This window comes from Molothrus aeneus, chromosome 6 (assembly GCF_037042795.1).
Source record: "Molothrus aeneus isolate 106 chromosome 6, BPBGC_Maene_1.0, whole genome shotgun sequence".
Taxonomy (NCBI): Eukaryota; Metazoa; Chordata; class Aves; order Passeriformes; family Icteridae; genus Molothrus; species Molothrus aeneus.
The window spans coordinates 63240986-63253325 of NC_089651.1; the positions used below are offsets into that span (position 1 = coordinate 63240986).

At 59.3% G+C, this 12340-nt stretch overlaps 2 protein-coding genes across 4 annotated transcripts in view; one reads left to right on the top strand and one right to left on the bottom strand.

Annotated features, from left to right (window-relative positions):
- Window positions 1–1409, bottom strand: part of LRFN5 (leucine rich repeat and fibronectin type III domain containing 5) — a 47076-nt gene extending 45667 nt beyond the window's left edge. For 2 of the 3 annotated variants that reach the window (XM_066551963.1, XM_066551961.1), the window contains exon 1: window positions 1303–1409. The gene's annotated coding sequence lies outside the window, so the exon portion shown is untranslated. Of the gene's footprint in view, window positions 1–944; window positions 1003–1302 lie in introns of those variants that run through there. The other variant, XM_066551962.1, reaches the window with a different exon arrangement.
- Window positions 1410–2195: 786 nt separating this feature from the next.
- Window positions 2196–7029, top strand: LOC136557731 (uncharacterized). The gene has a single exon (XM_066551855.1). The coding sequence runs from the start codon at window positions 5098–5100 to the stop codon at window positions 6145–6147; it is 1050 nt and encodes a 349-aa protein (XP_066407952.1). The 5' UTR covers window positions 2196–5097; the 3' UTR covers window positions 6148–7029.
- Window positions 7030–12340: the final 5311 nt, after the last annotated feature.

The window sequence follows — 12340 nt, forward strand, 5'->3', positions numbered from 1 at the left end:
CCGGTGTTCCCCGGTCCATGCTGGGAAGGAGCAGCCCGGGAAGAGGCCAGTGCACCTGGCTCAGACATGCCGGTTCCCGCACGGCAGCCGGGCTCCCGGAGCCGCGAGGGCTGATGCTCCGACACCAACATGGCTGCGAGGCTCCGCCGGCTTCTCCGCCGCTGCTCTGCCATCTCCCCAACGGGAACCTTCCGGCGGGGAAGGGCCATTCTGTCCTACATTCCTTCTCCCGCACACGGCGGCGTTCGCCACGGAGGGGGCGGAGGGGACGGAGAAGAGTGGGGCGCAGCCGCATCCCGGGACGCAGGGGACCGCGGCGGCCCTGGGGACAGAGCCACGGGGAGAGCGGGGCGCGTGTGGCGGCCAGGGGCGGTGGGACGGGGCGGGAGGACTGGGGCGGGGGAGCCGCGGGGTTCCGGCGCCCGCCGGCAGAGCCCCGCACCCCTCGAGAGCGCCCCGGGATGGCTCCGCGAACAGCGGCGCCTCCGCCCGCTCGGGCAGCGCCGCAGCGCCAGCGGTGCCGGTAACCGGGCGGCGGCGGCAGCGGCAGCGCGGCGCGGAGGGGGCGGCGGCCGCGGCACGGGCGGCCCCGCAGCATCGCAGCCTGGCAGCATCTCCGGCCCCGCAGCATCCCCAGCCCAGCCCAGCCCAGCACGGGCGGCCGCCGGCGCCGTCCCGCGGGCAGCGGCGGCAGCGCGGCCAGGCCCGGCCCGGCCCGGCCCGTCCGCGGGGCACCCGCCCCGCCGCTCCGCGCTTCCCGCGGCCGCCGCCCTCCCGGGAAGGGCGTCGTCCCGGCGCCCCCGCCGCGCCCTGGGGTCGTCCTGACCGGGACGTTCGGCACCGGCCGGGCCGCCCCTCACCCTCCCCCCCGCCTCCCGCCCCGTCCCCTGGGCCGGTACCGCGGTGCAATGCAGATGTGCCGGGCGCGACTCCCCTCGCGTTACCTGGTGCCTCCGGGGACGGGCGGCGGCCGGAGCGCGTCCCCTGCGGGTGCGGCCGCGGCCGGGCCCCGGCGGGCTGCGGGCGCTGGCGGCAGGCGGGCTGCCCGCCGCTCCGCCCCGAGCCGGCGCTCACCCCCCGCATCCTACCGCGGCTCCGCGGCGGAGCTGCCCGCGGCCGGGACGGGCACGGCGGCCCGGGGACGGCCCCACGCGGCGGCTGGGGCGGGCGGCGGCACATGCACACACGCGCGGCGGGGGCGGGAGGCGCGGGACAACCCGCCCGCATCAGCCCGCCCGCATCGCCCCGCACCGGGGCAGCCCGCCCCGCTCTGCTCCCGCCGGCGCTGACCTTGTCGCGTACCTGCGCCAGGTTAATCCTCGCCAAGCGCTGCCGCTCCGCACCCCGCTGCGGGATCCTGCGCGCCGGGCGCTGCGCTGGACGGACGGACGGATGGACAGACGGACGCGGCCGAGGCGCGGGCAGCCCCGCCGCCGGGCCGGCGCCTCCCGGGTGCGGGTGCCGCTAGCGCGGGGCGGCCGGCGGCAGGGCCATGCGGCTCCGCGCCGCTCCGCGCCGGGCGCGCTCAGGCGGAGCAGCCGCGGCGGCGGGCGCTGCGGCGGGGCAGAGCGGGGAGCGCGGCGCCCGCGGCTCGGCCCTCCGCGGCGGCGGCAGCTGCGCCCATCCTCCGCGCCGCCGGCCTCCGCCCGGCCCCGGCCCCGGCCCCGGCCGCGGGCAGCCGCGCCGCTCGCTGCCGCATGGAGCAGCCGCCGCCTCCCCCGCGCCGCGCCGCGCCGGGGCGGGCTGGAGCAGCCGGGCCCTCCCCGCCCCGCCGCACGCACGGCTGAGCCGCAGCCGCCCGCCCGCCCGACCGCCGCCGCCGCGCAGACGTGCGGCCGGGCCGCCCCCCGCCGCGCCGGGCTCGGGGCTGCGCGCCGCCGGGCGGGACCAGGCGCGGGCACCGGCGCGGAGACGGACACGCCTACGCCTGCCCCGCCACGCCGGGGCCGGGCTGCGGCGACGGGCGCCGGGAGCGGCCGCGGCCCCTGGGGCACCCCGCAGCCCTCCCGGGGCCACAGCCCTGCCCCAGCCGCCGCCCGGGACCCCGGGGCCGGAGCGGGCGGGGGCGGCGCGGCTGCGGGCGGGGCGCGGAGTTTGAGCCGGCGATCGGTGCGGTGGATGCACCGGCGGAACCGTCCCGCGGGGTGGGAGCGCGGCGGCAGCTCCGCTCCGCTCCGCTCCACCCTCGGGGCACGCAGTGCCCGCATCCTGCCCGTGCCCCGCCGGTCCCCGGACACGGACTGCAACACCGCACTTCTAGGAGGGATGATCCTGGCAGGAGAAGGAAACGCTGGGTCATCTGTGGGGGCAGTAAATCGGAGCGCTTTTGGGGATTGCGGTATCGTTACCTGCCTCCTGGATCTCTAACAGGGAGGAGTGCATTTCGTGCTATGGAACACTGACACCCTTTCCTAGTGCTTTTTTGTGGGAAAACGCCGGGGATGTTGCAGGACCCGAAGAAGAGGAGCGCTGCCTGCAGAGCCTGGAAGAGGAGCTAATTAACAAACCTCGTCAGCGGCCAGTGACCCCACACGTGGAGGGATGTGCAGGCACTGCCCTGCCACCACTGGGCAACGGCCCCGTCTCCCCCGACACCCTTCCCCTGGCACGGGAGGCATTGCCGGCTCCTCCGGGGCTGCCCCGGGACTCTCTGCAGCCGCCACCGCCGCCAAGGGTGCGGGAGAAGAGCCACGGAGTGCTCGGCACGCTCGGAGGCAGCGGGAGCAATGCTGCCGGGACACATCTTCTGCCTGGGGATGCCCGTGGTGGGAGCCCCGTTCCAGGAACGGGAAGGAGCCGTGGCAGTCCTCATGCCTCTGCTGATACCGTGCCAAAGTTTTTTGTGCCTTGGGATGCAGCGTCCGGCATCGGTAAGGGTGAGAAGAGGGAGCACATCGGTATTCCTGGGCTCAGGGCTGTCCGTGTGACCTGAGAACTTGGAAGTGGTCTCCACAGCAGCCCGTGACCCTGGTCTCACAAGGAACACAGCTGCCAGAGCTGCATCATCCTCTGTCCTCCTGGCAGCCTCCGAAGCTGTCCAGGGCTGGGCAGCCAGGCTGAGCCTCTGTTAGTGTTTATCTCCAAGTACCAGCTGCTGTTCCACAGAGCTCGTTCGAGCTGTTACAGGGGAGAGAGGCTGGCAGGAGGAAATGAGTCTAAATCTTCTCTCCCTCAATGAACTCATGTCAGCTGGCTTTGCTGGGGCGGTCTCTGCCCCACACTCAGTCCTAGCACTGATCTCCTTTGGAGCTGGAGGCACTGTCGTGCTCAGCCCTGATTTGGCGTTCACAGTGTGCTCCCCTGTGGAGAGAGGAGAGAGACAAGAAGATGCTCCCTGGTAAAACATCCGTGGTCTTGGCTGGCATCCACCAGCTTCTTGGGCTTCAGGTTCGAGCATTTGCTGCTCTGTCAGTTCTCTGCTGCCCCAGAAGCAGGGGGGCTGGCATGCCAGTGATGCCAGCAGTGTGGCTGGTGTTGGCAGAGGAGGCAAACACCGGGGTGCAGCTTCCCTGGCCATAGGAACATGGAGAAGCTCGGTGGAAACTCAGTGGAAGCATGTGCCCAGAGCCTGGTGTGTACTGGGGGTGCACTGGTTTGCACCATCCAGCACAAACACACTGTGAGGGCTGGTTCAGGACCACTCTGAACTGGTACCAGCCCAGGAGGAGCTCCACATCCTTGCAGCTAAAGCAATGTCCTGTGCTCTCTGGCCTGAAATCCCTCCTGGACATGAGACTGAGATGACACCAGCACCTAGTTAATGTACCCAGAGGGAGAACGGCACCTCCTGGGGTATCCAGGAGTGTGGGAGCTGTGGGTGTGTGGGGAGCTTTGCTCGCTCCTGGCTGGGATGGAGAGCCCGCTTGTCTGATCCTGGACCCAGACCTAAGTGACAGCGTGTGGCTGCTGTGCCGTGCAGGTCTCACCCTGAAACTGTTCCCCTCCCTCTTGTTCTTCCCTCTGCTGGGGCCTCCCCTGGGCTCTCTCCTGGGGTGCTCTTGGCTGCCTCAGTGACTCTGGGGGGGTGTCTGTGCCTGAACATTCCTTCCAATGCCCAGGGACAAGGGGACAGGCTGTTCTGGGACAAACCTCAGTGTCCTGGGGAGGGCCAGCTCTGTGTCCTGGCATCCTTATTCCCCGTGCCTGGCAGTGTACCTCATGGACAGCACTGTCCTGCATGGCCCTGGCACTGGGGACGCTCAGGATTACTCAGGTGAGCTCCCACCCAGCTCTGGCCAGGATTCACCCTGCCTTGGGCACCCTCACCCTGCTGGGGCTCAGTCACCTCCCCTATTACCCTTCTGAACAAGCTGGGGATTCTGTCTTGCTCTCTCCAACTAGTGTTAAAATGCTTTTTTACTGGCAGAGCTGGTAACTCCTTAACCTGAAATCTTTTTCCCTCACAGGTATCATTTTAAAATTATTTCATCATTTCCTTTTTTTTTTTTCCTTGCTGAAATAATGAGACCTGGAGGAAAGTGCTTTGTTTAAATAACACAGAGAGTTCTTTTATGCACTTTCTAACCCTCAGTCACCTCCGGAAGGAGGGATCTGGGGCCTCAGGCACAGTGCCAACGTGCTGCAGCTGCTGGCGACAAGGTGTCTGCAGCACCCCGGTGCCACAGGGGGCTGCCCTCCCTCATCCCCTCAGAGCTGCTCCCCAGCCCCAGGCCACAGCCCCGAGCAGTGCTCTGAGCTGTGCCCAGAGCCAGCAGCGTCCCTGGGAGCTGCTGCCGGACCTGGGGCACCGGAGGGGCAGGGTGAGGGGCAGGGTGCCCGTGGCAGCGGTGGTGGCAGCTGTGCCAGGAGCTGTGCCAGGAACCGTGCCAGGAGCTGCTCGAGGATAACGTCACTGTTATCCCTGAGCACTGAGCCCGGCTCCATCACCGTGCACTGAGCCCAGCGCTGAGCACAGCTCTGAGCACGGCTCTGAGCCCAGCTCCATCATCTGCACTGAGCACAGCTCTGAGCCCAGCTCTGAGCACAGCTCTGAGCACGGCTCTGAGCACAGCTCCACCATCTGCACTGAGCACGGCTTTGAGCCCAGCTCCATCATCTGCACTGAGCACAGCTCTGAGCCCAGCTCTGAGCACAGCTATGAGCACGGCTCTGAGCCCAGCTCCATCATCTGCACTGAGCACAGCTCTGAGCCCAGCTCTGAGCCCAGCTCTGATCACAGCTCCATCATCTGCACTGAGCACGGCTCTGAGCACGGCTCTGAGCACGGCTCTGAGCACAGCTCCATCATCTGCACTGAGCACAGCTCTGAGCACAGCTCTGAGCACGGCTCTGAGCACAGCTCCATCATCTGCACTGAGCACAGCTCTGAGCACAGCTCTGAGCACAGCTCTGAGCACGGCTCTGAGCACAGCTCCATCATCTGCACTGAGCACGGCGCTGAGCACGGCTCTGAGCCCAGCTCCATCATCTGCACTGAGCACGGCTTTGAGCCCAGCTCTCCATCCCTGTGCACTGAGCCCGGCTCCGAGCCCAGCTCTGAGCACGGCTCTATCACTCCACACTGATCTCGGCTCTGAGCTCGGCTCTCCATCATTCCACACTGATCTCGGCTCTGATCTCGGCTCTGATCTCGTCTCTCCATCACTCCACACTGATCTCGGCTCTGATCTCGTCTCTCCATCACTCCGCACTGATCTCGGCTCTGAGCTCGTCTCTCCATCACTCCGCTCTGATCTCGGCTCTGAGCTCGTCTCTCCATCACTCCGCTCTGATCTCGGCTCTGATCTCGTCTCTCCATCACTCCGCACTGATCTCGGCTCTGAGCTCGGCTCTCCATCATTCCGCTCTGATCTCGGCTCTGAGCTCGTCTCTCCATCACTCCGCTCCGATCTCGGCTCTGATCTCGTCTCTCCATCACTCCGCTCTGATCTCGGCTCTGATCTCGGCTCTGATCTCGTCTCTCCATCACTCCGCTCTGATCTCGGCTCTGAGCTCGTCTCTCCATCACTCCGCTCTGATCTCGGCTCTGATCTCGGCTCTGAGCTCGTCTCTCCATCACTCCGCTCTGATCTCGGCTCTGAGCTCGCCTCTCCATCACTCCGCACTGATCTCGGCTCTGATCTCGGCTCTCCCCGGCCCTTGCCCAGGCTCGGAGCGCTGGTACCGCGTGCCGCGTGTACACCCTAAAGGAGAGCAGCAGCACTGCAGGGCAGCGGCGCCGCGCTCCGCCGCTCCCGACAGCCCGGCGAGAAGCGAGGCAAGCGGCAGTACATGGTACTGCTTGAGAGACACCGTGGTACCTCATCAAAAGTGTCTGCAGCCGGCAGTGCTTGTTCATCCTTACAAGGAGGAAATTCGCTGCCCTAATCACTGAAATGTCAAATGTCACGTTGTGTGAAGTGCATTTCTCTTCCCTGGAGCACCTTGGAGACGAGCACGCCTCAGGTACCAGTGCACTGCCAGCCTCTCCTTCCAGAAGAGCGGGGAAAGCGTGCAGAGTGAACCCAGCCGTCCTTTCCTATGGGGATGCTTTTCCATTTTGAGTTCTTTAGTCTGTAAGATGGGGGAGCTGTTGCATTGTACAAAAACGGCAGGGAACGATCCTGCTCCTCCCGGAGCCCTCTGTCCCCTTGCTGCCAGGCCAGAGGTGCCCCAGCTCTCAGCCTCACAGCCGGGGAAGCTCAGGGCAGGCAGTGCTGAACCTGGCCAGGGCACACAGACCCTCAGCACTGCCTCTGGTTTTATTTGAGGTGAGCTGGTGTGGCATTCTTCCTGGGGTGCCTTGGTGGGTGGTGGTGCCCTGGCCTTGGTGTGCCAGCCCCACACTGCCAGTGAATCAGACCCCACACCCAAAACCACCACGGGCTGGTGACAGGCTTAGCCTCAAACAGACTCACTTCATCTGATGGAACCAAACCGAGATAATAGCTGGAGTGCACTCTTTTTTTGCATTTTTAATCAAAAAACAGATTTAAAGTAATGAGTAAAGTAATTGTAGTGTCTGTTTACTTAGCCTTTTAACAGATTTGTTTTTTGAGAAATAAAATAATGTGCTGATTTTTTTTTTAATTTCTTGCATGATTATTTGAAGGCTTCTAGCTGTTGGTACCTGGCTTATTTAAGAAGTGCTTGAACTGTGGTGGATGAGCACAGATGAGCACCAAGTGTCCTGCAGGGATGGCACCCCTGCCTCAATTCCGCATTGCACAGGCACAGCTTGGTCTGGGAAGGTCCAGAGGCACAACTGGGAAAAGTCTGCTGGGCTGGCAAGGAGCCTTGTCCACCTCAGCCCACACCCCGTGGGCAGGCTCTGCCCACCCTGGAGCCAGCACACCAGCTCAGGGTTCTCTTCAGCCAGCTTTGTGCCCCACACCATGGGTTTTCTCACCCCCATGGTGGCCTGGCAGTGACACGGGGTCGCCCAGAGCATGGCTTGTTCAATTTGGAAACGGGTGGAGGAAATATGGGAAGAAACAGATATATTGCTGGGCTGTGAATAAAAGTAGAGACTAAGCTCAGTCATGTATTAGAAAAGTAGCCTGTCCCCAAAAAAACCTGTTACCTGCAAAAGGCCATTTCCTTCTGACAGGTGTGGCTGTCACCTGCAGGCACTGGGACGTGGGGTTCCCAAGGCAGGCAGGGTCAGAGCAGTGGGGGACTGCCAGGGGCCCACTGTGGCTGACAGGCAGTGCTGATGAGCGGGATGGAGCTGGGGCAGAGCTTACATGAGGAGAGGGCTGCTGACACCGTGGGCAGCCCCTCATTCCACCTCTATAAACAGACACACTCGTGGCTTTGAGTTCTCGTGGCTTTGAGGGGGCCAGCACAGCTGGACATGGAAGGCAAAGCCAGCCTGTAGAGCAGGGAGGGACCCAGGGCTGTGAGCAGGGCTGTGCTCTGATGAGCTGGTCTGGGGGAAAACAGCTCCACGTTGGTTTCTGAAGGTGACATTCAGCCTGCTGGATGGAAGAACAATGATTGCCCATCTCTGAGGGCAGCTTCCAATCGCTGGGCAGCTGGAAAGCACTGGGAGGGTGGGTGGACTCGATGCTCTCAGAGGGGTTTTTCCAATCTAAATGATGCTGTGGTTCCATGATTTCAGCAGCCAGAAATGCTGGTGTCATGCAGATGGGATGGGCATCACCTGACAAGCAGCACAGGTACCCAGCCCTGTGCCAGCAGGGCTCAGTGCCCCTGCCCTGGCCTGCCAAATCCCAAAGATGTGCTGCATTGCCTGTCTCCTCCTCCTTGATTCTGGGATTTCAATAGCATGCTCCCTTAACACCTGCACTCTCTTCACGCTGGAGTTTTGGGTCTCGATCTCTTAAGTTCTTCTTTATTGACATTTATTTCTTACACAATTTATTCCTTTTCTGTTCAGATGACTTCTCAGTAGAAAACAGCAAAGTCTCCATCAGCAGCCTGCCCCGATTCCCCCAGCACTGTCAGAGCCATGTGCAGAGCTCCTTTCCAGAATAGACAGGAATCTGTTGTTCTACCAGCTGCTGATTTAAGTATTTTTCTTCAGCCAAATTTTGCAAGGAAAAGTGTCTCCAGTAATTCAAAATATTACTCTTCTGGATATTCCATCTCCTCTCTTCTATCCAAGCAGCATTAGCTGAGGGCTAATGTTCAACTCATCATGGTGGGAGAATGAAGAGCTACCCTACACCTCATTTGTACACAGAAGAAAGAATAAACTTTTATTTACAGCCTTTGAAGTCTTCAATTTATAATGTTTACAGTCTCTATAGTTGCAGTTTAGAGTACGCAGGAGCTCACCACTGCCATAACCACAGTGAAAAGCTTGCACCAAAAATGAGTTCATCTTCACTTCAAAAATTGCTCTGGAATGCAGGCTGGAGTGTTGCTCCAGCAGAGACAAGGAATACAATATTCCACTGGAACGGGAGGAGAAAGTGAATTTAGTGATTATTATGTATAAGCATCCCAAACAAGCAGAACTGGGGAAATAATAAGATAACTAATATTTTTGAGAAGCTGCTAATTGGAAAAAAAAAATAGAGACACAGAAGCAAAAGAATTCTAGTAATAACTCTTCAAAAAAGAGAGAACTGGCATCTGGCATGGATCCCCACTGCTTCCGAGCTTGTTCAATTAAAATCAACGCTGAATGGGTTCTCTTTCACTACCAATGCTCAAGCTGCATCCTTCAAAAGGATGGCAAATGATTGATATGCATATGAAAGAACTACAGAGTATGAAATTACAGAATGATACGGGGTTTGGATATTTGCACTTTGAGATATTAAATCTTCTGAAGGAAAATATTTGAGCAAATTCTGAATAAAGAACCCTACAGAGGAGGAAGAAAGAGCAGCAATATAATCTAATAAGGCAGAGACAGAGCAATTTCCAAGTGCTGAATTCCTCAGCTGAACCACAACACGGTGTTTCCAGCCCAGGACCTGCTCTTCTCTCTGGTCTGGCCATTCACTACCAGGGAATTGTACATGTTCAGAACACAAACCAAGTTCAAGGTCCTGAGTCAGGCTTGGATTTAACCCCTTCTAGAGGCACAAAGATGCTAAAAACCACTTCATTGCTCCTGGTGCCCACCCTCCTTTCCTTTTTGTAGGCTCAGTGTTGCTGGTACACGTCTCTGAGCAGGTGGAAACCCTGAGTGTCCCAACAGGCTCGGTGGCACAGAGAGCCCCTGCTCCCCTGAGCCCCTGCTCTGCCCTGCCTGGCACAGCCACCCCTCCTCACAGCTGGCAGAGGAGCCAAAGGAGGGCTGCCACCTGTCACAGACATATTTTATGGAAAATCCTAAGGATCCTAAATCCCATCTTTTATGGGAAATCCTTTCCTTGGGAGTTTTCCTCCTGAGAAGCTGAGAAGCCTCAGGAACAAAATGTAACCAATGGTTATCTGCTGCTGTGGAATGCAACAGGTGCAGCTGGGATTGGGCTCATGTGGTTGTTTCTAATTAATGGCCAATCACAATCAGCTGGGTCAGACAGAGAGTCCGAGCCACAAACCTTTGTTATCATTCTTCTCTCTTTTTCTATTCTTAGCCGGCCTTCTGATGAAATCCTTTCTTCTATTCTTTTAGTATAGTTTTAATATAATATATATCATAAAATAATAATCAGCCTTCTGAAACATGGAGTCAGATCCTCGTCTCTTCCCTCATCCTGGGACCCCTGTGAGCACGGTCACAGCCACCCTCCTTTGGGTCTCTCACAGGACAAAGTGCTCTGTAAATTAGGCTTTTTTAATGAACTCATTAGGAGATACAACAACCAAGCACAACAGCAAGGGCTCAATCCCTCTGCCCAAGGGATTCCCATGAATTCACCCATTCACCCCTCAAGCCGTATGAGATTCCATAATGCATGAGCCATGACTGAATCCCACAGCTCTGGGCAGAGGAGACCCCAGCCCAGGGGTGAGTGCTCATTCCTCCCCTCAATCACCATGGTGTGGGCATCCCCTGCAGGGCAAAAGGAGGCAGGGAAAGCTCAGCGTGGCGCTGCTGTGGGACCCACTGCAAGGCTGCTGGGGTGAGCTGGCTTTTCTACCCCCAGCTTGGTGTGCTCTGCTCCCAGAGCCAGCAGGCCCAGCTGAGCCTCCCTGCAGGGATATGTGGAGATGCTGCTGCAGGGACGGGGAGCAGTGGCTGCCCTGCAGACCCTCAGCTCTCCTGGCCACCTCCTGCCTCTGTCCCCTCTCACTCTGACCCAGTGATGCTCTCCCAGCACACACCAGGCTGCTGGCTATGGCTGTGTTAGCCAAACATTTGATCAGGAGTCACAGGAACACTCACAAGGTTCCAGGCATCCCTTTGATTCTGCTTTTTGAGAGCTGCAAGAGGAGGACTTGGGCTGTCTGTTGTGTCCCAGTCTGCCAGCCTGCTTTATTTTAATACTATTATGTGCAGATTAAACACCATTGAAAGTCACCTGTTTGGCATGAAGCATCTTGTCAGGAATATGCTGCATGGAAACCCCTCAGACAGTTGCCTGATGGTCCCCAATCACACACGACTTCCTCACTGTGTTTAAAATCTCGGGATGCCACGACTCCACGGTAATTAGCACTAATTGAAGGCACAGTACTTGACTAAAAACTTCCTTTACAGGAGTCAGGGAGATCAGAACGCCTGGGTCAGGAGCTGGCACTGCTAATTACCCTCCCACTGCTAATTACCCTCCCACTGCTAATTACCTCCTCACTGCTGTGGCCACAAGGAGCTCTCTGCAGCTCCTGTGCCATTGTCCCCTTCAGGGACAGGATCCTCAGCTCCTGTGCCATTGTCCCCTCTCAGGGACAGCATCCTGGCTCCTGTGCTATTGTCCCCTCCCAAGGACAGGACCCTCAGTTCCTGTGCCATTGTCCCCTCTCAGGGACAGGACCCTCAGTTCCTGTGCCATTGTCCCCTCCCAAGGACAGGACCCTCAGTTCCTGTGCCATTGTCCCCTCTCAGGGACAGGATCCTCAGCTCCTGTGCCATTGTCCCCTCTCAGGGACAGGATCCTGGCTCCTGTGCCATTGTCCCCTCCCAAGGACAGGATCCTGGCTCCTGTGCCATTGTCCCCTCTCAGGGACAGGATCCTGGCTCCTGTGCCATTGTCCCCTCTCAGGGACAGGATCCTGGCTCCTGTGCCATTGTCCCCTCCCAAGGACAGGATCCTGGCTCCTGTGCCATTGTCCCCTCTCAGGGACAGGATCCTCAGCTCCTGTGCCATTGTCCCCTCTCACGGACAGGATCCTCAGCTCCTGTGCCATTGTCCCCTCTCAGGGACAGGATCCTCAGCTCCTGTGCCATTGTCCCCTCTCAGGGACAGGATCCTGGCTCCTGTGCCATTATCCCCTCTCAGGGACAGGGTCCTGGCTCCTGGGGCTCCATCCCTTCAGGAGAAGTGGGAGCTGCATCCTGTCAGTCTGGCCTGACTCAGGGCACACACTGGGAGCCCCTGGGTATGGGGTTTGCTGCTGCTTGAAATTCTTCTGGAAATGAACCCTGGCTGGGCTGAAGAAAAACAACTTCAGTAGGCAAAACTCGACTGGCCCCTTGGGTAAGCTGCTCCAGTCTCTTGCTGTCCTCGACAAAAATGCTTGTTTCACTTCTGCTCTTCAGTTTCCCACTGCAGCTTCCACACACAGGTGTTCTTTTCCTTTTTTTTAAAGTCCAGCCCCTAAAGAGGAATGTTTTCCTGCTTTTCCTGTGTTTCTCAGGTCCTGGGTAACTCCATCTGCCAGTGCTCTGTGAGGATGGGGAAGCCGAGCCCTCACTGCTGCAGCCCTGGACTGATTTCCAGCCTGCTTTCTGTCAAAAGCCCATAATTAGATGCATTCTCTAAGGCCTTTACAGTGTTTGTAGAGTGAGCAATTACCAAATGCTACATTACAATTG

Excerpts from the sequence above, each read along its gene's own strand:
- LOC136557731 (XM_066551855.1), top strand. The coding sequence starts at position 5,098 with ATGAGCACGGCTCTGAGCCCAGCTCCATCATCTGCACTGAGCACAGCT.